Source organism: Poeciliopsis prolifica, unplaced genomic scaffold, assembly GCF_027474105.1.
Source record: "Poeciliopsis prolifica strain line A6 unplaced genomic scaffold, Auburn_PproV2 SCAFFOLD122, whole genome shotgun sequence".
NCBI lineage: Eukaryota > Metazoa > Chordata > Actinopteri > Cyprinodontiformes > Poeciliidae > Poeciliopsis > Poeciliopsis prolifica.
The window spans coordinates 716,119-738,787 of NW_026562497.1; the positions used below are offsets into that span (position 1 = coordinate 716,119).

Sequence of the window (22,669 nt, forward strand, 5' to 3'; positions counted from 1 at the left end):
AAGGATCTGGGTGAGAAGCTGAGGTGTGTGAATGAACAAATTGAGCACTGCTGGAAAGCGGAAGACACCATGGATGGAGGTCCTTATCAGATGGAACTTGGACAGTTATTGGACATGACCTGTCTTGGATCAGCCTTGATTGGTCGATGGTGATAAGCAGAATGCACCCGTTGGCTGAGGCAGGTAAGGCTAGGAAAAGTCTTCCAGTTTGAATTTGTGCCTAGGCTTCATTACAAAGTTCGTTGGCGCTCAAACTCAGCAGAAGACTTATGAGCTGATGTAGTCTTCACCCCGGTCCGAATACTGGTGATGGAGCGGAGCCTTGAGATGAAGGAGCACAGAGGAAGGTGTCCGTTGGGATGAAGCTGAAGATGGGGAGGAAGCGAGTCGAAGCGCGGCTGAGGAGCGGGTAGACCCAAGGTAGCTAGACCTTTTGAAGAGACCCATGAGCGACGATTGGCTGGATAGATGACTTAGTCATGTCATTGATGGACTTAGTATCTTTTACGTTACTAATCCCAGGGATGTAAGCGTACTTTGACCAAAAAAGATATTCTGTAAGTACCACCATTTTTTCCAGCGTAGAGCTGGCAAGAAAAATAGTATCAATGCTAACTCCGTGATCTGTCTGAATTTTTCTCTCCCTATATGTTTCACTTATGTGTTGTCAGTGAGGCCTGGGGGCTTGAGGGTCCTGCGCAGTATCTTGGCTGTGCCAGGGACTGCACATTTCTGGACTGAGATGTCTGATGTTGTTCCTGGGATCTGTTGTCGCCATTGCTCCAGTTTGGGGGTTACTGCCCCGAGGGCCCCGATGACCACAGGCACCACTGTGGTCTTCACCTTCCAGGCCCTCTCCAGTTCTTCCCTGAGGCCCTGGTATATATATATATATATATATATATATATATATATATATATATATATATATATATATATATATATATATATATATGACTGGATATATAGCTGACTGGATAGCTCAATACATAAGGCATCAGTATATCACCCGAGAGGGCAGGGTTCGAATCCAGTCTGGGTCCTTAGGCAAGACCCTTCAAGCTACTGCCTACCTCATACCATGAGAGATACTAAGTTGCGTAACATGCCGGCTCAGACGTCGCCCGGCCAAAAACAAGGTCTGCGTCAGGTGTTGGGGAACCAGAGCACCTTGATGACAAATGGGCTACTGGAACAAGACGGAAATGGGCGAGAGATGAAAATGTGGATCTGTTGGAATGCTACTACTCAAGTAACCCTAGTGAGAGAGGTTACATGCAAAGACTGGGGAAGGAATGGTTACTTCGACATCCCCAGTCAACACTAAGCGCTAAACAACTAGTAGCTCAGTGTTCCAACATCCGCAAACGGCAACTGCTATCACAACTTGAGATTGACGAGATACAACACAAATGCTACGGCAAAAGGGAGGAACCCGGATGTCAGGACTGTGGGGACTTAACTACAAGTCCCCACCCAGTGAGGGGATACACGGCCCCAATGAGCGAAACAGAGCTGAACGAGACAGCTGCTGACCTGAGAGAGAGAATCATGACCCGAATGACAACCAGGCCTCCCCGGCGCCAATTACAACGGCTGAGTGAAGTACCATCAGAAAGTCTCATTGAGAATGTGAATGCAGCATTGAGAACGATCCCTACCAACACCATAACAGAAACCAATGAGCTGATCTACAACTCAGCATCAGTGATCCTTGAGATACTTGGCTATAAGAGCAACCATGAGACCCAATACCCACCATGGAAAAGACGGTTAGAGGCTAAAATCAAGGTAACAAGGAGGGAAGTGAGCCAACTGTCAGAGCTCAACAAGGGTACAATGAAAAGACCAGTACCCAGAAAGTACAGGCAGATGCCCATACCTGAAGCACTCGAGACTGGCCAAGGCTCCAAGCCTTGGCCAGCCGCCTAAAGAGATACACAAGGGAGAATGAATCCAGAAGGATTAACCGGCTCTTCTCCACTCAACCAGCTAAGGTGTACTCTCAATGGCAGGGTAATAACAACAGAGCAGACCCACCAAGGCTGGAGACTGAACAATACTGGAAAGGCATATGGAAAGGGAGGCGTCCCACAACAGCAATGCACAGTGGCTGATCTCTCTACGAGAGGACCACAGCAACCTCCCTGAGCAAGCCCCGGTAACCATCACTGTGACAGATGTTCAAGAAAGAGTCTCAGGTATGAAAAACTGGACAGCAGCAGGGCCTGACATGATCCATGCCTACTGGCTAAAGAAACTCACTGCTCTCCATGAGCGACTGGCAGCCCAAATGAGCTGCTACAAAGTGGGACTCACCCTGAATGGTTAACTGAAGGGCGGACAATCCTAATCCAGAAGGATCCATCAAAGGGTCCAGTCCCACCCAACTAACCGACCAATAACCTGCCTCTCCACAACCTGGAAGCTCATGTCAGGCATCATAGCGGCCAAGATAAGCAAACACATGGATAAACACATGGATAAACACATGAGCACGGCACAGAAGGGTATCGGTGTAAATACCAGAGGAGCCAAACACCAACTCCTCGTAGACCGCACAGTTGCCCGAGACTGCAAAACCCGACACACCAACCTGTGCATGGCTTGGATCGATTACAAGAAAGCCTATGACTCAATGCCGCATACTTGGATCATTGAATGCCTAGAGATGTATAACATCAACAGGATTCTGAGAGCCTTCATTGCAAACTTGATGAAGCTGTGGAAAACCACCCTTGAAGCCAACTGCAAACCACTTGCACAAGTGTCCATCAAATGTGGCATATACCAAGGAGATGCTCTGTCCCCGCTACTGTTCTGCATAGGCCTGAACCCCCTCAGCCAAATTATCAACAAGACTGGCTACGGATACCGACTCAAAAATGGGGCCAACATCAGTCACCTCCTCTACATGGATGACATCAAGCTGTATGCCAAGAGTGAGCGAGACATCGACTCACTGATCCACACCACCAGGATCTACAGCACTGACATTGGGATGTCATTCGGACTGGAGAATTGTGGTTGGCTGATCACAAAGAGGGGGAAGGTGATCCGCACAGAAGGAGTCTCACTCCCACAAGGAACAATAGCAGACATAGAGGACAGTTACAAGTACCTAGGTATACCACAAGCAAATGGCAACCTCGATGAGGCCACAAGGAAAGGAGCCACAGCTAAATACCTCCAACGAATAAGGCAAGTCCTGAGAAGCCAGCTCAATGGCAAGAACAAAATCCGTGCGATAAACAGCTATGCCCTGCCAGTAATCAGATACCCTGCTGGAATAATTAGCTGGCCAAAGGAGGAGATAAAAGCCACAGATATTAAGACTAGAAAGCTACTAACCATGCATGGAGGGTTCCATCCCAAATCCAGCACCCTGAGACTGTACACGAGCCGCAAGGACGGAGGCAGAGGACTAGTGAGTGTGAGAACCACTGTCCAGGACGAAACAACTAAGATCCATAAATACATCAGGGACAAAGCCTCAACAGACAATGTGCTCAGTGAATGTCTCAGACAACAGGGAACAGAGGTTGAGGTGCCGGAGATACCATCATGGGAGGACAAACCCCTACATGGGATGTACCACCAGCAAATAACCCAAGTGGCTGATATCAGTAAATCCTACCAATGGCTGGAAAAAGCTGGACTCAAGGACAGCACAGAGGCCCTCATCCTGGCCGCCCAGGAACAGGGCCTAAACACCAGAGCAATAGAGGCCCAGATCTACCACACCAGACAAGACCCAAGGTGTAGGTTGTGCAAGGAGGCCCCTGAGACAGTCCAGGACATCACAGCAGGGTGCAAGATACTGGCAGGGAAAGCGTACATGGAACGACATGACCAAGTGGCAGGCATAGTGTACAGAAACATCTGTGCAGAATATGGACTGGAAACCCGAGATCAAAGTGGGAAACACCCCCAAAGGTGGTGGAGAACGCCAGAGCTAAGATCCTGTGGGACTTCCAGATCCAGACAGACAAAATGGTAATGGCGAACCAACCAGACATTGCCGTAGTGGATAAACAACAGAGGAAAGCCGTTGTGGTAGATGTAGCAATACCAAGTGATTGCAACATCAGGAAAAAGGAGCACGAGAAACTAGAGAAATACCAGGGCCTCAGGGAGGAACTGGAGAGGGCCTGGAAGGTGAAGACCACAGTGGTGCCTGTGGTCATCGGGGCCCTCGGGGCAGTAACCCCCAAACTGGAGCAGTGGCTACAACAGATCCCAGGAACAACATCAGACATCTCAGTCCAGAAATGTGCAGTCCTTGGCACAGCCAAGATACTGCGCAGAACCCTCAAGCTCCCAGGCCTCTGGTAGAGGACCCGAGCTCAGAGGATAAGAACCACCCGCGGTGGGTGAGAAGGGAATTTTATATATATATATATTGTTATAGAGGTTCAGCTGTGATGACACATCATCTCCTGATTGGCCTCCTGGAAGCTGCAGGAGCTTCACCCCATTGGACCAGCAGAGAACTGCAAGCCTATCAGATGTTAATGAGATTCACCTGTTCTTATAAAAGGCTCCTGAAACATTCCTTCAGTGGGAAAGCTTGTAAGAGGAGGTTTTGCTCTGCTGTTCCCCACCTTTGTTTGTAATTGCCTTTGGCAATTTTGGAAATATTTTGTTGTTTGCTCTGCTAAAGCAGTTTGATTTGTTTAGGTTGTCTTCACAAGCTAGAAACTAGTGTTTAGGAGGCTTGCTGCTCCCTTCGTGGGTGTTTATTTTTCTTTTCCCTTTTGGGTTATTTGAGTTACTTTAGACTGACTTGTTTGGGCATCTTGTAATTTACTTTGCACTTAATCATTCTTAAAGATGTTAGCCCTTTTCCTTTGTTTTAATCGGTTAAGTTGTATTGTGTCTTGGTTTTGTGCAAACTTTGGTTTTTTTTGTAATAAATTACTTTTTCTATTGCCCCTTATTTTCTCTGGACATTTTTATGTTACCGCCCTGAATATCTAGACCTTAAGGGTGTAGCATACTATTTCCTTGTGCCTTTGACACCAATTTTCTCTGATTTGAAGAAGGTGGGGGGGCCAACTTCACTCAGGTCTACTTGACTCAAGTAAACTATCTTCTTAGGCAGTATGACAATATTGGAGAATTCAAACTTAACAAAAAGTAAAATGGTGAAATCCCAGAATAGATTGAAAATATACAATAATTTGAGGTCATGCACAGTCAAAATATCATTAAACTGGCATATCCAAAAAAGATAGTTTATGAAAATCCCACAGAAAAACAGGTTGACTTTGTTTCACTATATTGCTTCAAATTAAAACTTTAAGCATTACATGCTAAGACTTTTTTTTTTCCTGCACAATAGGTCACTTAAACTTCCTTTATATCGTACTTCATCATTCAATACAATATTTAAAATGTAACTCCACAAATTTCACATAACGCATCAGATCAAGCGTGACGCATTCATCCAATTGATCCAAACCTTGATTGTTAAGTTTTGGAATCACATTTTAGATGTGTTACAGGTACAAAACACTGGAATGAAATGGCTTAATCACCTCCTTCTTGTGTAGATCAGTTCCCCAGAGCCTTGATAATGTTTGATTCAGGTGTGGTGCAGCAGAGGCACATCTAAAAGTAGCAAGGCAGTGGCCCTGCAGGACTGAAATTTGGCTCCTGGTCCCTAGTGTATCCGATTGTTTTTTATTATTTCCTTGGTGAAAAACTGTATGATCAAAACTGATAAGAACTTGTTTTTAATAAACAGTGTCTGACTTAAAACCACATCACATTTTCTGTTGGTTGGTCTCAGTATGTGCATATACAAAATGAGCACACATACATGCACACATACAGACACATATATATGAAAAATACAAAAACCATCAAAACACAAAAATATGCAAGCTGCACCCAGATGAAAAACTTTTATTGGTCATTGAAGGATTTGGTCCACCCGTAATGCCTGGTAGAATTACATAAAATTTGTTTCAACCAACTTAAAATTCAAAATACCTTACATAACTAAACTACTAACTACTAACTACTAATACTACTACTAGTATTGTTAGTAGGAAACTACTAACAATACTATATGCATGTTTATGTATTGAGAAACAGATTTGTGAAGGGATGGTGAGCAGAGGAAAAAAAGCTGAAATAAAGAACAGTCAGTAGAAGAATAAAATTGTTGCAAAAAACACTTTCACAGCATAACAAGGCTTTCATTGTGTATATTATGCTGCTTAATGAACAAACACATTTAAAATGCAGTTCCACAAGTTTCACATAACATGAAATCAAGCATGACACATTCACCCAAAACTAATTGATCTGAATTATCTGAAATTTAAGAATCTTGTTGATGACCGACTTTAAGATCCAGCAGTCTGGTGACACTATGAATGAATCCAATAGTTAATCAAAGAAAAGTTTAAATTAGTCAGACACTGGCATATAATCTGTGGACTCCACATGATGAAATGTTAAATTATATTTATTGTAGTTACACTAATAGACACTTTCTTAAAAAAAACAGTACATATTGTCTTACATTGTGACATTATTCAATGCATGTGAAACATATGTTGCATGGCAGCTATAACCCAAAGGCTTTTACAGCAGTATAAATACTCTCTCTTTGAGCTGATGAGTTAATTGGTCCACTCTCCAGTTTCATCACAGTGAAAATGACAGCAGTGTAGATCCATTTGTTTTCTTGTCCCTATAAAAATGATTGAGCAAGGAAATATACTACAACTTCATAAAAACTGCAAACGTACAAGAATATTTTGCACTTTACCTGACTTCGGTTATCGCCAACACTTGTTGCCGGACCTGTTTGCATATAAAGAAAAATAATAAGAATCTCAAACCAATTGAAAACTCTTTTGATGAACTGATGAATGAAACTTCCTTTACCTTTGCAACAGCCACACTTTTTCTTCTTGATTTTATAAATGAGCCAAGATATTACAACAAGACTTATAACCAAAGCTGAGCACAATAAAGGAAGTAATATTTTGGAAAAATCCATAGACCTGGCATCTAGGAAGAAAAAAATAAAAGAAGAAAAAATGCATTTTGAAAATTTGATTCCAGTAGCCTGTCCATCATTATTATATAGAAAAGTTCTGTACCCCCAAGTTTTGCTCCGTTTCCAAATAATATCTGTCCACATGCAGCCACAGCGCAGTGATAAATCCCACTCTCAGAGGTCTCAGAAAAATTGTAGAAACATTTCTGTGCAGTTTGAGCTTCAGGACTGCTTTCACACTCATCTCCACTGTTTTCTGGTAGATAAAGGAAACTGGGATGAGAATGATCCGATCCAGCTTTGAACCAGTACACCCTGTTATCTGCTGGACATGTTTTCCTCTCAGAGTCTGAGAGAACTGAACACTGCAGAGTGTTTGAGTTTTCTGCATTAAATGAGCCAGATGGAGGGTCCTGAATAAAATTGACCATATCCAATTCCTGACCTGGAGAAAAGAAAGATATGGTTTACTTTCTCAATAAAAGAAATAAGTACAAATATGCAGTAGTTACATGTCATAAATAGATCTTTTTACCTTTAATTTTCAGAAATGTTCCATTCATAAATGTGAAGTCAAGTTGTCTGACTTTAACACAGTAGTAAAGTCCAGTGTCATTTCGCTGAGCTTCATTGATATGAAGATGAAATTCTCTTTCCTCTGTTTTGGCCTGAATATGAGGAATCTTGGAAACATCGTCAATCTTGAAATTAACTGTTGCTCCGAGAAATTCAGGCCAGTTTCCAGAAACAAGTCGGATCCAATAAAAAGTTTCTCGGTAGAGAGTGGAGGTCTGGCGAGGACAACTTAGGGTCACATTTTGTCCAGCAGTCACGGTCTTTACCTCACTCTTCAATTCGTCACTGCAAACTGGAAATAAATCCAATCAAAAAAATCTCACCTTAATAAACTTCAATAAAAACAGAATTTAGCACAATTAACATAATATAATCATATGTAAAACTCTTGTAAAACACATATATTTCGCATTTGCAAAGATACTTACATCCAAATCTGAGGGTGAGTAATGCATAAAACAAGAATTGCATTTTCATATTAACCCACATTAGCGGCTTCGTCCAGCTAAGAGACGATTGTAGGAGGATGGACCCTCCTAATATAACGCTGCAGAGTGGGAGTGAACTATTTCAGAACAGTTTGATTGGTCTTTGTAATGTGAGGCGTCACTGTTGAACAACCACAATGGAAATCTATAAACCCCTTTTTTTCACTCTTAACACAAGAAAGACAATGTGCACACTTCCTACTGATGAAAATGTTGTTTCTGTTTGATAAAGAAAACATCTACATTTCATTCTCAGTGTGTTAATCTAAAAAACAGATTTCCTGTGATGCAAAAAAAGGATGTTTGCTCCTTGTTGTAATATAAGATATGGTTGTAATACCAAAAAACTTAAATTAATTCTCATGTTTTAAAACTCCAAATAAATGAGGACGTAATGTCACTATGGTGCGCTGTGAAGGAAGCTGTCATAGATTTCAGACAATGTTAGCCCCGCCCACTGGCTCTTGAACTGAGAGATTTGTTGATCAAAGTTTCACCAAAAATATTGACCTCAGAGTCATAGCAATCATGTGTGCTTACTGGTTGAAACAGCCAATCAGATGTCAGTTTGCTTATGGGATCAGGTAAACAGGTCAGCATGTGATGCAATTAATGTGGGACCACACTTCATCCTGCATCATTTTGACTATCCAGTGCCAGCCTTCATCTATTAATACATCACACACATCCTGATTAAAGTTATTTTTCTACTTTGACTTTTCATCTACTCAGTTATAAGGATCTTCCATTAGGTAATTCTTTTGGTATCAGACATTTCCTTAGTGTCTAAAAAAAATACAACATAAAGTGAACCATGATAACATTTTACAGCTAAGTTGGTGATAAGAGAGTAAAAGAGGAAGTTAGTGACTGGAAACAAAAAAAACATTCAAAAATATTCCTTATCTGATGACTGCTCACAGGTACAAGTTTACAGCACAGCAATATTGCATTTACTGGACCGTCCAGAACCGCAACTCTAATAGTAGTTTGGACCAAATAATTGAAAATTATTCAACCAAATGGATACCATTTACCACCAACAATCAGCAAAGAACTGGAGGAAGAATGACAGTCACGTCACTGCTGGGTTTAATTATCTTTTATTTTACTCATTCCAGAATATCTTTCTTTGGTTAAAGTAAGTTTACATAAAAGAAAGTTATTCTGTAAGTAGTGCCATGTTCTCCAGCATGGAGGTGGCCAGAAAGATAGTTAGTATCAATGCTAACTCCATGATCTGATTGAATTTTGCTCTCCCTATATGTTTCACTTATGTGTTGTCATTGTGTATTTTGTTTGTTTTTTTCTATTGTAAATAGTTTGTATTTTGCTGTTGTAATAAAACAATATTTGCTTGCATCTTAATTTTTCTATTTTCATTTTCATTTCTCCGCTGCATAGATTCCAGTGGTGAGTGATTTTATGTGGCTTACCACTTTGTGTCTGACTTGTTGCTGTTTGTTATTACTTTCACTTTGTTAGACCACTGACAGTTAACTGTTAAAAATGTCTTTGCTGAGGAATCTTTTGACAACGTTTTGCACAGGTGACATCTTATATCGTCGTTTTACCAGAAATCACTAAGCTTCTGAGAGTAACCTGTTGTTTCACCATTGTTTGTAGAAGTAGCCTGATTGGTACATACTTGATTTTATTCACCTCTATCCATGGAATGAATGAATGTGTTTATTTCCATTGTATTGGTAAACAAAGCTGGATGGAGTGCTCAAGGTGCTGTTAAAGTACAATAAACAAATAATTAAAACACATTTAGCAGCTATAGCCTGTTCAGTATGTCACAAGATGGCTGTGTTAAGTGCAGCTACTGTATTCTTTAGCATTGAAATTGTAGATCACTCTTTTGTCTGGGATATTAGTAGCCTGTAGCATCTGTTATGTGCTGGAAGTTTAAAAAAAAAGAGTGTCAGGGATGAGAGGATTTGAGTGATCTAGACTGAATTAATAATTTGGAGGGACAACCCAATACCTTTCACAATATGGCATATGTTGCAGGCAGAAGAAAATCCTCCTGAACATCATCATCTGCTTTAGCATTAGAAACATCTTCATTCTTTACAAGGCACACCAGTGACTGGTGAGTAATGATATCTTGCACTACATGAGTATAATTGGGTTTAATAGACATGTATATAGAGTATCTAGCATATAACATCCATGGATATCGAGAGTAAAACCATTCAAAAGTTTAAAGTTCCAAGTCCTGATTTAGATAACTAATACATTTTCTACATTTAGCTGTGTTTAGAGAGGATTATTGCGTATGAGATAAGTTTACACAATGAGGTGTCTTGCATCCTAGCAGCCATAAGAATATCTCATTACCCTCAAATACAACTAGACTCAGGTCAGCTAAAGCAAAATGGTGAAATCCCAAAATAGACTGAAATCATGCAACTATGCAATGGTAGTATCTTATTTTTTTATGCTTTTTCTAGTTGTCACTATTCCAGTGTTTTATTGAATTGGGATAATAGAACCACAATCTGGATCACAAGTTTGTTACTTTGTGAGATGAAAATTCACGAGAACCACTGTATGCAAACTATTTACAATATTTATGCAAGAAATTTCATAGAAAAAATAATTTATTTGACATAATTTTACAGACATAAACCTTAAGAGGTTTATGTCTATGATTACAGACATTTGCATTTGCTTTTACGTTTAGTAAATCGTCATCTGGATATGCACATATCAAAAATGTACAAATTAATATTTACTGCACCACGATCATGCCACTTTTCAGCCAAACGATCTTTCCCAGCATAGTCACAAAATATACAGAACATATAGTGAAAGAATTTTTCTTTGATTATGAAATGTTTTCATAATCAAAGTGTGTTCTCTGGTATGCCACATGAATTTCTGACTTCAAAAAGTATAAATAAGACTTTATAAAGTTTATTTTAATCTTTGAAGAAGTTTCTTTTTGTTATTTATTGGAGTTTAGTACGCTAAGATTTTGGTCAGTTTAGAAAACACAAGCTATTCCTGATTGCAATGAACATCCTAAATATTAATAACATTTCTATTTTACACTGTAACACATTATTTGTTTTTTTAAAAAATAAGGAGAACAGAAGCAAATCAAAGTCATATTAAGATATTTGTAAGCAGTCAAAGCACAAAAACATGACACAGAAGATTTGTTTGATTTATTTCAGCATATTCTTTATATTAAAGTACAATATTCTTATGTGCTATGTGTCGTCAACATAAAGCATCTGTTAATATGTTTCAAAGTTGTGTTGTTATTGATATAAACAAATCTTTATGTTAAGACATCACCTAGATTTTTTTATAAGGGGCATCTGCTGAAAACCATACATTGCAGAAACAAAAAAAGAGAAACAGAAATAAGAGAAAACAATTTAAAAAAGAAAAAAAAAATTTTTTCTTCTAAAGGCAATGACAAAATTATATGTGTGTGTGTGTGTATGTGTGTGGGCACGTGCATGCAAGTGCGTGTGTGTTAAACCTAAGCTAAAATTAGGCCAACACACTTGCTTTAAACTAGGGATAACACTTAAATAAAAGTATATCTGTGTTTCTGGTCTTACGAATGAGAAGCAACAACTAATTCATCACTTCAGACTAAAGTAAATCTATTGAAATGTTTTGACATCAGTGTAGACCGTCTCCTCTTGAGCCGTTTTCACAGTCCTTCTTTCAGCTTTTTTAGCTTTGTTCTTGTTAAATGTTGGTGCAGAATATACCAAATTCTCTTCTCTCTGGAAAGAAAATAAAGACTTAAATAATAATCCTAATAATGAGTAAAAAGGGCAAATTAAAAATGTTTTTCTGCCTTACCTGTTTACTTTGGTGATCGCCAGTACTTGTTGCTGGACCTGTTTGTACAGTGAAGAAAATAAATAATGAGAATGTCAAATCTATGGAAAATAGTTTTAATAAATAGATAAATGAAACTTGCTTTACCTTTGCAACAGCCACACTTTTTCTTCTTGATTTTATAAATGAGCCAAGATATTACAGCAAGACATATAACCAAAGCCGAACACAATAAAGGGAGAAATATTTTGTAAAACTTCTCTGAGTTGGAACCTGAAAAGATAAAAGAAATATTTAAAAAAAGAAAAAAAATCTGAAAAAGTAATTTCCAGTAATATTTCCATCATAATTGTGATTTAGAAAAGTTCTCTAGATACCAAAACGTTTTGCTCCATTTCCAAATAATATCTGTCCACATGCAGCCACAGCGCAGCTATAGATCCCAGCATCAGACGTATCCGAAAAGTTGTAGAAACATTTTTGTGCAGAAGGAGTTTCAGGAATCCTTTCACACTCATCTCCACTGTTTTCTTGTAAATAAAGTAAATTGGGATGAGAATGATTTGATCCAGCTTTGTACCAGTACACCCTGTTATCTGGTGGACATGTTTTCCTCTCAGAGTAAGAGAGAACTGAACACTGCAGAGTCTGTCGGGTCTCTGACTGGATGGCACCAGATGGAGAATCATCCAGAAAAACAGTTACATCTGATTCCTCTCCTGAAAAAAAAGAAACGTTTTACTCTCTCAACCTGAAGACTGTTACTCTCAAGTAAAAGAAGGATTTTCTAAATACTTTATTACATTTACCTCTAATTTGTAGAAATGTTCCATTCATAAATATAAAGTCAAGCTGTCTGACTTTGACACAGTAGTAAAGCCCAGTGTCGTTTCGCTGAGCTTCATTAATAAGAAGAAGAAATTCTCCTTCCTCTTGTTTGGTCTGAATTCGAGGAATCTTTGACTCTTCATTATACCCAAAGTTAAATGTTGCTCCAAGAAATTCTGGCCAGTTTCCAGAAACCAGTCGGATCCAGTACAGAGTGTCTTGGTAGAGAGCGGAGGACTCGATAGGACAGCTTAGGTTCACATTTTGTCCAGCAGTCACAGTTTTTACCTCAAAATTATTTTCTGTGCAAACTGAAAATAAAACCCCAGTTAAGTTTATTATTTAAAAACAACACAATGGATCACAGAGACAAATATGAAAAAGAGACATACCTTCAGAGCTAATTATTATTGGATATTTTCATTTTGTGAATATACTTACATGCAAAATTGAACGTGAGCACTGCATAAAACAGGAAAAGCATTTTTGTATTAATCCACTGTAGCAGCGACATACAAATAAGAGGCGATCAAAAGATGAACCCCCTTAATATAATGTCGCAGAGTGGGAGTGAACAACTTCACAGCAATCTGATTGGCCTTTTTAATCACAAGGTTTCACTGTACTACAACCACAATGGAAATAATGTAAACCTTTTTTCCAACCTTAACACTTGAAACAAATGTGTTCACTTTCTTTATGATCAAATAATAACTGAATTTCTTCACCAGTATAGATGAAGCTCTGCAGAGGTCTGGTAATTTATTTGATTGAGGTCACTTGCAGAAGAGATGCATGTAAATAATCCAGGATGGTAGATCTGAGGACTGAAGCTGAACACATAGGGAGAGTTGAACTCCACTACTCACACTCATGTTTAGCAATACCTGAATCCTCCGTGGCAACCACTCAGGGGTGCCTAAATGCTTGCTGTCAACCAGCAAGGCCTAATTTCACAAAACTTCTCCTTGGAGCTGCAATCTCCAGTTTACCTCACAGAGCAGCTTCTCCGATGCCTCCCTCTCTCAGCTTCTTCAGACTAGAAGCAGGAAGAAATAACAAACTACTTATAAACTACTTTAAAGTTTATAACTCCTGAGAACAGTTGTGAACAGCATAATTAATGAACATTGTTGTGATGAAGTGCTGAAGTTGGGGAGTTTGAAAGAGTAGGATCTCCTTAAAGCAGCAGAGGCACAATTTTAAGGTGTTACATTGCGATGTCAAGTTTCTGTTAAGCTATGCATAACAGAAACTAGATGATATTGACCTCTTCATCTCCTCTGCTTCTACTTGCACCGTTGTGGGGATAAAGGTGAGGTGTCTGTCGCCAGTCATTGGGTAAGAGGAAATACACCCACTGAAACACAAATGGTAAACAACCATGCACACAGATTTAGTCTTCAAGGCAGTTTGGAGAGACCTATTAGTCTAAAGATCATATTTTGACAGCACTATTGGAAGAAGCTACATTACTCAGACAGAACCCACTCATATATGAGGAGAACATGCAAAGTCAATACAGAAAGGCCCAACCAGACTCTTACTACTGCAAGTTAACCGTGACACCAAATAACTCTTTTCATTGTAAATTAAAGGTAACACATACTAGTTTTTTTTTGTTGTTGTTGTTTTTGTTTTGTTTTTTCATAGTCATGTATTACTCCTGTGTAGTTTGACACTCAACTTCCAATAAGATGGCCTGAAGTTTGTTATTGTAATATTGGTAAAGGTGAAAAATGTTGAAGTCATAGTGAAATTTTTCAAGGCTCAGTAATAACAGAAAAAGTTCTGTTGTAGTCTCACCTATTATATCTGAATGTTATTAACAGTAAACATGTGAAAATATCATGGAGAAATCATAATTACTCTAATAGCCCCTGGTAACTATAAATTACTCAACAACACATGTTTTATCTTAGGTCAAATTATAAGAACATGGAAAATCTTCATCATGCATTTTAATCTCTCCTTATAAATAAATAATAAAGCCATAAATTGTTTTGTTTTTTTAACAGAAGGTTTTAACTGCTGCAATGACCAATGTTTAAGAACAGCCTGTTTTATTTCCATGATGGCCAAAAGTAACAAGAACTTGTTTTTATTAAACAGTGTATGAAACAAACCACATCACTTGTATGACTGAAGGGTGTTTGTCCCACTGCAAAGTCACACCTCACATTTCCTGTGTGTTGGCCATTGCTTGCAGTCTCAGAAATGCACCATGTGCACGTACAAAATGAGCACACACCATTAAAATCGCAAAGGAAGATGACAAATTAGTTTAAAATTTAAATCAATGTTAAGTTAGGTTCATTTTACTTTGACTCATTCTACATTAATGGCTCCAACTTTTTGTTGCTTGTAGCTATTGAAACTGAAGCTGGACGTCTGCCAACACGTGTTTTATTTCCTGATAAACTGACTGCTGTAGTGAGAAAAAAGAACCACAGAAACAGACCCTCACTCTCAGATGCATTGTCATCTTGTGACGTGATTAGAAAATAATCGTTTTGGTAAATGATTATAGATTAGAAAATCTGTTTCTTTCTGCAGTTCATTTGTCCAAACAAAAATTGTGGTGTATACATTTGAATAGATATTAATGCAGTGGTGCCTAAAGATTTCCTGGGGCCCAGAACAGTCTGTGTTACTTCCATGATACAAAAGTAGATGGATCTAGTAGGGGACCCAATATTGGGTCCCCTGTGGATTACAATAAAATCCCCACCAAAAAGGAAAAAAAAAATCAACCAGACATAAACCTATACATATATTTTATTTTCAAACTCCACCCAAGTTTATTTCACACTTCAGGTTGTAACAAAACACAGTTCAAACCATCTTTACAGTGAAACACTATTGTGTAACAGTTTTTTTTTTTTCATCCATACCGCTTCATCCCCCCACTCTTCTGCAATGGCACTGCCCCCCTGTAGGAGGCGCACCACACACTCTGGGAACCACTGATTTAATGCTTTTGATATTGTGTTTTTCTTCATGTGGCAAAATTATTAAAATATCAAAATAATTCTGCATTAAAAATAGAATAGAGTTGAAGACATGAAATAATAAATGTATTTAAAAATCATCTTTTAGTTTTAGATTTTAGTGTGGATGACAAATCACTGGTCCTCAAGGCCCTGATGGGTGTGTAGGGATGTAAGAACAAATGCAGCTCCACGAATTTAAAATCAAGTATGACACATTCATCCAATTGATCCAAATAAATTTTGGAATCACATTTTAGATGTGTTACAGGTACAAAACACTGGAATGAAATGGCTTAATCACCTCCTTGTCGTGTAGATAAGTTCTCCAGAGCCTTGATAATGACCTGATTCAATTCAAGTGTGGTGCAGCAGAGGCACATCTAAAGGTAGCAGGGCAGCAGCCCTCCAGGACTGGAGTTTGACATCTGTATCTAGTATATCCTGTTATTTCCTCTGTAAAAAATATATGACCAAAACTGATAAGAATTTCTGTTGGTTGGTCATTGCTTGAGGTCTCAGTATGTTTATGTACAAAATGAGTACAAATATATGCACACACGTATATTGAAAAAAATATGAAAAAACATCAAAACACAAAAATATGCAGATGAACAACTAGCTTTAATTGATCATTGAAGGATCTGTTCAACCCGTAATGCCTTGTAGAATTACATAAAATTCATGTTTCAAGAAACTTATGATTCAAAATACTTTAGAAAACTAAACTTTACAGGGAACTAATAGCGATACTAAATGTATGTTTGTGTATTGAGAAACAGATTTGTGATGGGATGGTGAAGAGAGGAACAAAAGCTGAAATAAAGAAATATCAGTAGAAGAATAAAATTGTTGCAAAAAACACATTTTCACAGCATAACATGCATTCCAAAACTAATTAATCTGAACTTTGATTGTTACATTTAAGAATCTTGTTCATGACCGACTTTAAGATCCAGCAGTCTGGTGACACTATGAATGAATCCAATAGTTAATCAAAGAAAAGTTGAAATTAGTGAGACACTGGCATATAATCTGTGGACTCCTCATGATGAAATGTTAAATTATATTTATTGTAGTTACACTAATAGACACTTTCTTAAAAAAAACAGTATATCCTGTCTTACATTGTGACATTATCCAATGCATGTGAAACATATGTTGCATGGCAGCTATAACCCAAAGGCTTTTGCAGCAGTATAAATACTCTCTCTTTGAGCTGATGAGTTTATTGGTCCACTCTCCAGTTTCATTACAGTGAAAATGACAGCAGTGTAGATCCATTTGTTCTTGTGTCCCTATAAAAATGATTGAGTAAGGAAATGTTATCAAAATAGTGTTAAGAAAGTAAATGAATATTTTATGCTTTACCTTTAATGTGTCCTGACTGCAAAGTTTTTGCAGCTCAACACCATCTGGATTATAAAATAAACTAAGGTTATAGAAAGAAAACTGCTCTTGCTGAAAACTGAATACGTATCATCCAGTACCTTCAGAGGAGTCACTTTTCTTTTTGATGATTATGCAGATAAGGACAACAATAACCATCAGGCTTAGGGTCGAGACTGTGCACAGAGTAAATATGCTAACTCCCACTTTCTTCACACAAAGAAAGTGGGACGGTTCTGCCTGCTGAATAATAGTGCTGTTTAATATCCCCTCTGTGTTTCCTGTTTGAAAGCAATAACAAACAATTAACTTTAATAAAATATTGAAACATGTTATCCACATGTTCCTTGTTACCAGGACTTAAAAATAAAGACTAAATTTAATCTTGATAAAATTATGCTCAATTAATCAGACTATAACTTGTCTATAAAGTGCTTGTAAGTTACATCTTTTACCACATGCACAGAAAATCCCATTACAAATCTATATGCTTAATATCAACACCACATGTTACAACTTAAATAGTTGCAAATTATCCAGGTAAGTTTTGACTGATGTAAATATCAGCTAATTTGTAATAAGATTTGCCAAAACAAGTTATTCAGTACAATAATTTCAAATATCAAAAAAATAAAAATACTAAACAAAAAATAAACCGTGCCCATCCTGTAACCCTTTAAAATGGAGAAAAGGCATTAAAAGAAAAGTTTTATATGAGACAATAGAAGCGCTGCAAAACTATAATAATACTGTAGTTAGGAAACATCAAATAAAATTAAAATAAGAAACAAATAAAATATTCAATTTTCAGACACTGGAAAAAAAAGCAACAGCACACTCAGAATACCACAGTTCCCATGCTGGTAAAACAACAGAAGTCCAACTGCTTTAACTCAATACTTACAGTGTTTTTGTATTGTTAGAGTATTAAAATGATTCAAACCAGAGACTACATACCTACCTTTTACTTTCAAATAAGTCCCAGTCCATGTAGATTCAGTCCAGCCTATAAGAGCACAGTGATACATCCCTTCATCTTGTTGAACTACTCTAAGGATTGTTAGTTTTCTAATTGTTCCATAATTTGTTGCTTTGAATCTTGAAGCAAATTCTGGTCCATAACTGGGAGCAACATTTTTTGGCTGCATTACGATTAATTTCAGAGTATCTCCTTCACTTTGCTTGTACCATTGAAGCCATGTGCTGCTCTGAAAGTTGTCCATAGCACCACAAGTAAAAGTTACAGGTTCACCAAGCTGAACGGTGACCGCTGGAACCAAGGCATCTGAGTAAGGTAACAAAAAAAGACGTAATCTACATTGAAAATCATTCAGTAGGAAAATTATTATTTTTCTATCATTCCTGTGTTCGAACAACTATCCCCCTTGGAAAGTTGAATGAGTTAGTATGGACTGATCAGCTATTAGTATAAATAGCTCAAAAGAAAGAGCTATCAGTGATTAACATTCTGGCTAAAAACAAATAATAGGCTTACAATTAATCGTTGAATAGTGATTTATTAGATTCAAGTTAGTAACGTCGATAAACCACTAACGTCGTCTTTGACCTTCTTCCTGTGTTGTAGTGTGGACCCCATCCAGAAGAGGGTGCTGAAACTCCTCCTTTAATGGAGTCAGTTGTTAGCTGTAAGAGAAACAATCATGGTGGAGGCATCCTAGAATAGGAAAGTGTAATGCTCCAAATTTATGTGGGAGGTGAAATGTGCAATTCTGTTTTGAACATAAAGGCTAGACAAACTCCATAAGTTTCACCTTAAATATATGGAGCAAGGTCAACTTCTCTACCAAATATTGATGATGCCCCAGGAAAGGAAATGAGGATGTGATGATGGAAAAGCAGAGGCATTGTGTGAGAAAACAAAATATAACAAGATGGAAAAAGACATGATGGCAATAAGAAAGATTGGATTCGAAGGCTTTTGTGAGTAAATGCACCCGATGGAGCCAAGTTTTACCATCCCATTGCCATCCCTAGCTCTCATTGTGATTTCCATGCTACCTTAATACATGTTGGTCATACTTGCTCTATGTTGCTTTTCATGATTCAGAAACATTGAAAATATTTTCTTATTTAGTTCTGATTAAAGTTCAGTTAATTATTTAGTTTTAAAGACTGATACAGACTTTTTACTTTTATTTAACAAAGACAAAATGTTCCAGAGTTTAATAGTTAATTTTTAAAAATACAGGAGACACAACCAACTGCAAAATGTCACAACACAAGATCTAAAGTCGACAGGATGACGTTTGGTTCTACTCTATGTCTACTGCATGTTAACCAAGGAGAGTAAACTTTCACCAAATAATTGATGAAAAGAAAATTGTTATATGAAACACCTCCAACATCCTGGATGAAAACCTTTTGCATATTTGCAATAATTTACACAATTTCATGATGATATGACAGAATGCATCAAGACTATTGTTTCTTCTAGGTATATTTTGTTAAAAAACAATAATTAAGAGTAGAGCATTAATTTTAATTGCTCAATTTAGTATGTTGCATGCAGATTAATTTTAGTATGTTGCATGCAGATTAATTTTAGAAGCTATACATTGAATATAAAGTTGGAGTTAAAGAGATTTAAATACATGAAGGTAATTCAATTTTAAATCTTTCTACTTAATATATTTAACATAAATAATATGTCATATAGGCAAAATTATTACAGTGTTAAACATTCTGATTTTACACACATCACTTTCATTAGAAGTTCAATTTGAATTCATAAATCTTTATTTTTGATTAGTAACCGAATAAACATATTTGAGTTTCCATACAAGTTTACACACACATGTTCACGCTGAAGCTTTAACCTGTGAATACACACTTTCTTTAGTCATCAGCTCTCTCTTCTTCTTTCCTCTTGATGCTCTTCCTTCAGAGAAATGTAATGCAGCGTAGTTCAGATCAGCTCCATCTTCAATCTGTTTAGAAAAATACATTTAAATTTCAAATGTACCTTTCGATGTTCAGCTTTATAGCATTTCAAACCTCAAATTTGGCAGTAAAAGTTGTGTTATTACTTACAACATCCTCTGGTTTTTGGTTAATATTGCCTCTTGTTTGTGAAGAAGAACCTTCTGTAAATATAGAACAAACATCATTTCTGATTTTGAGTGTATTTATTTATTTCTAAAAAGCTAAATGATCAATTCTTGCATTTGAATCACTTCTTCAAAACATACAACTCAGTGACTGACACAAACCTTTATAGCGTTGACATGATGATCTTTGCATTCGAAAGCAGAATAGAGCAATATTACCAGTCAAAGAAATGGCCAAACAGATTACTGTGACTAACAGCATGCTGATTTTTGATGTTTTATCTGGAGAACAAAAGAAAAGAATGTCATTACTTCTACAATAGATAATTGATTTGTTCTGTTTTTTGATGTTTTGTAAAATACTTTAACTGGTATAAACAAATTCATACCATTTCTAAGACTTGTTCCATTTCCAAATACTATCTGTCCACAAGTGGCCACGGCACAGTAATATGTCCCGACATCAGAGGAACTGAAGCTCTTAGAGAAGTTATAAATACATTTCTCCTGAGAGTCAAACCTCTTGTCACAATTTCCAGCTTTTTTTCCATCAGTGTAGATAATATGTGGGTAAGATTTATTTGATCCGGCTTTGAACCAGAACACACGAGGTTCTTCTGAACAGGTCGTGTTTTTTGAACCGGAGAGGACCAAACACTGCAAGGTCACCGAGTTGTCTGGATGATGGGGAAGAAAAACTGCTGGCTGCTGAACAACAGTGAAGCTCATGGTCCTCTCAGAATGAACTATAAAAAATTAGAAAACAAAGATACTTTGATTATGATAATCTATATTCTTTACACCCAAGAATTCAAAGAAATTTTAATATTAGATTCTTAACTTTCATCCTAAAAGAATTATTTCAAATAGATAGAAGTTATTTTGTCTCAATTATATGGAGAACAAAATGATTTTTTTTATCCAGATTAAATAATCTCGAACACATAGCTATGACAAATCAGATTTTTTTTTTAAATATGTAAAAAGACATATATACTACATTACAAATAGTAATTAAATAAAAAAAGGGAAATTTTTCTACATTTGGCAAAGAGATTATCAGTTTTGTAACAATAAAACAAGCTTTGCACCATGTTAGTGTGAGCAACTTTTTTATCCAAAAATAAAGACAATTTCATTGTACATTTGTTTTAAAATTGATTGTGTACTTGTATAAAATAGTCAAATAACATGAATATTCATCATCATCTAGTTAATTTGTTTTCATTTGACATTAGATACACAGCAACAATGAATTTGTGAGATTTTTATATTGTTCACCTTTTATCGACAAATAGGTTCCATTGCAGGTAGATCCATACAAATCCGTTTGAATGCAGTGATACATTCCTTCATCTTCTTGCACTGTTTCCAAAATTGTTAAGCTGCTCATTATCTCTGTGTTGCTCACATTAAATCTGGAAGCTGAAGCTGGTCCGTAAATAGGTTTTAGGTTTTTTTGGAGACTCGCAATCAATTTGAGAGTGTCCCCTGCATTCTGCTTGTACCAGTGAAGCCATGTGCTGCTCTGAAAATTGCCAGAAAAAGCACAAGTCAAAGTCACAGCTTCACCAGGTTCAACTGTGACCACTGGAACCAAAGAGTCTGCAATATGGGAAAAAAGACGCAGGTGAAAAACATGTAAATCAATAAGATGCAACATGAAAAGAAAATTACTTTGAACCAAACATCTTTGACAATATATAACAAGGAGATTATCTTTCGAAATGTATACATCTGTATTACTTACATCCTTGATGAAGAAGTGACAGTATGAGCAACAGCAGAGTCATCGTCACAATGTCTTCATTCTGATTCTTGATCCTTTAGTGACCTGGGAGGCGTGTCAGTCCCAAGTGTCAAATGCATCTCATTGGTTGTCGCAAAGTATACAATAACAAGGCATTTCCTGTTTGTACAGTGAGCTTCTATTCTGGGTTATGTGCTTTTATGCAGTAATTTGAATGTTTGATGGTTTTTTTCATTCTGATCTGTAGGTAACACATGGGTCAAGAACTACGAGGAAGGTTTCTCATGGCATGGCAAAACTTTCTTACGCAGATTATTACACTGATTTTTATGCCATGGGCTTTGCAGTAGCACCACCAGCAGGTTAGCTTTTCTTTTGACTTTGCAGACTACAAATAATTTACAGACATAATAGATTATCAGATGTTGAAATATTACTACAGTGCATACATCATCATGTTTCAGAGAAGTATGAAATAAATCACACTTCTATTATTTAAAGGGGTTTAGTTATTAAAAAAATATGTTTCAACCAAAAACAACTATTGGCAATTCACCAGCATAATTGAATGATGACACTACAGCTTTTACAGCACTTTCATTATTCTCTGTGACTATCATTGGTTACACATAAAACCATAGAGTGAATAGTTTTACTGCAAAGGTCCTCTGTGCAGAAGATGAGTGAACTATGTGGGAGTAAACAAGTAAAGATCAAAGGTTTCACCTTTATAAAATGCACAAAAGCTA

At 37.2% G+C, this 22,669-nt stretch overlaps 4 protein-coding genes across 4 annotated transcripts; all 4 read right to left on the minus strand.

The window, feature by feature from the left end:
* Nucleotides 1-230: 230 nt before the first annotated feature.
* Nucleotides 231-8,081, minus strand: LOC129354973 (uncharacterized). Its single transcript, XM_055024542.1, has 4 exons — nucleotides 8,023-8,081; nucleotides 7,554-7,886; nucleotides 7,122-7,463; nucleotides 231-430 (listed from the first exon to the last, which is right to left on the minus strand). The coding sequence occupies exons 1-4, from the start codon at nucleotides 8,069-8,071 to the stop codon at nucleotides 231-233; spliced, it is 924 nt and encodes a 307-aa protein (XP_054880517.1). The 5' UTR covers nucleotides 8,072-8,081.
* A 3,295-nt stretch (nucleotides 8,082-11,376) lies between these two features.
* On the minus strand, nucleotides 11,377-13,207 carry LOC129354974 (uncharacterized). The gene is made up of 6 exons (XM_055024543.1): nucleotides 13,165-13,207; nucleotides 12,705-13,034; nucleotides 12,273-12,614; nucleotides 12,043-12,168; nucleotides 11,917-11,954; nucleotides 11,377-11,837 (listed from the first exon to the last, which is right to left on the minus strand). The coding sequence occupies exons 1-6, from the start codon at nucleotides 13,205-13,207 to the stop codon at nucleotides 11,712-11,714; spliced, it is 1,005 nt and encodes a 334-aa protein (XP_054880518.1). The 3' UTR covers nucleotides 11,377-11,711.
* A 3,136-nt stretch (nucleotides 13,208-16,343) lies between these two features.
* LOC129354966 (uncharacterized) lies at nucleotides 16,344-18,373 on the minus strand. Its single transcript, XM_055024536.1, has 4 exons — nucleotides 18,064-18,373; nucleotides 17,204-17,383; nucleotides 17,085-17,128; nucleotides 16,344-17,011 (listed from the first exon to the last, which is right to left on the minus strand). Exons 1-4 carry the CDS (start codon nucleotides 18,323-18,325, stop codon nucleotides 16,886-16,888), a joined length of 612 nt encoding a protein of 203 aa, XP_054880511.1. The 5' UTR covers nucleotides 18,326-18,373; the 3' UTR covers nucleotides 16,344-16,885.
* Nucleotides 18,374-19,882: 1,509 nt separating this feature from the next.
* Nucleotides 19,883-21,963, minus strand: LOC129354975 (uncharacterized). Its single transcript, XM_055024544.1, has 6 exons — nucleotides 21,921-21,963; nucleotides 21,452-21,775; nucleotides 20,560-20,916; nucleotides 20,333-20,452; nucleotides 20,154-20,206; nucleotides 19,883-20,050 (listed from the first exon to the last, which is right to left on the minus strand). The coding sequence occupies exons 1-6, from the start codon at nucleotides 21,961-21,963 to the stop codon at nucleotides 19,922-19,924; spliced, it is 1,026 nt and encodes a 341-aa protein (XP_054880519.1). The 3' UTR covers nucleotides 19,883-19,921.
* Between the last annotated feature and the right edge of the window lie 706 nt (nucleotides 21,964-22,669).

Bases quoted from the DNA above. Each gene is read 5' to 3' on its own strand.
- LOC129354974 (XM_055024543.1), bottom strand. From the start codon at position 13,207: ATGCTTTTCCTGTTTTATGCAGTGCTCACGTTCAATTTTGCAT. The intron at 13,035-13,164 runs GTAAGTATATTC...TTTTATTTTCAG, and splicing joins GCTCACGTTCAATTTTGCAT to TTTGCACAGAAAATAATTTT. The intron at 12,615-12,704 runs GTAAATGTAATA...CTTTTTTTTCAG, and splicing joins AACATTTCTACAAATTAGAG to GAGAGGAATCAGATGTAACT.
- LOC129354966 (XM_055024536.1), bottom strand. From the start codon at position 18,325: ATGGACAACTTTCAGAGCAGCACATGGCTTCAATGGTACAAGCAAAGT. The intron at 17,384-18,063 runs GTAGGTATGTAG...GCTTTCAAACAG, and splicing joins GACTTATTTGAAAGTAAAAG to GAAACACAGAGGGGATATTA. The intron at 17,012-17,084 runs GTAAAGCATAAA...TCATTTTTATAG, and splicing joins GCAGTCAGGACACATTAAAG to GGACACAAGAACAAATGGAT.
- LOC129354973 (XM_055024542.1), bottom strand. From the start codon at position 8,071: ATGAAAATGCAATTCTTGTTTTATGCATTACTCACCCTCAGATTTGGA. The intron at 7,887-8,022 runs GTAAGTATCTTT...ATTTATTTCCAG, and splicing joins ACTCACCCTCAGATTTGGAT to TTTGCAGTGACGAATTGAAG. The intron at 7,464-7,553 runs GTAAAAAGATCT...TCTTTTCTCCAG, and splicing joins AACATTTCTGAAAATTAAAG to GTCAGGAATTGGATATGGTC.
- LOC129354975 (XM_055024544.1), bottom strand. From the start codon at position 21,963: ATGACTCTGCTGTTGCTCATACTGTCACTTCTTCATCAAGGAT. The intron at 21,776-21,920 runs GTAAGTAATACA...CCCATATTGCAG, and splicing joins GTCACTTCTTCATCAAGGAT to ACTCTTTGGTTCCAGTGGTC. The intron at 20,917-21,451 runs GTGAACAATATA...AATTTTTTATAG, and splicing joins AACCTATTTGTCGATAAAAG to TTCATTCTGAGAGGACCATG.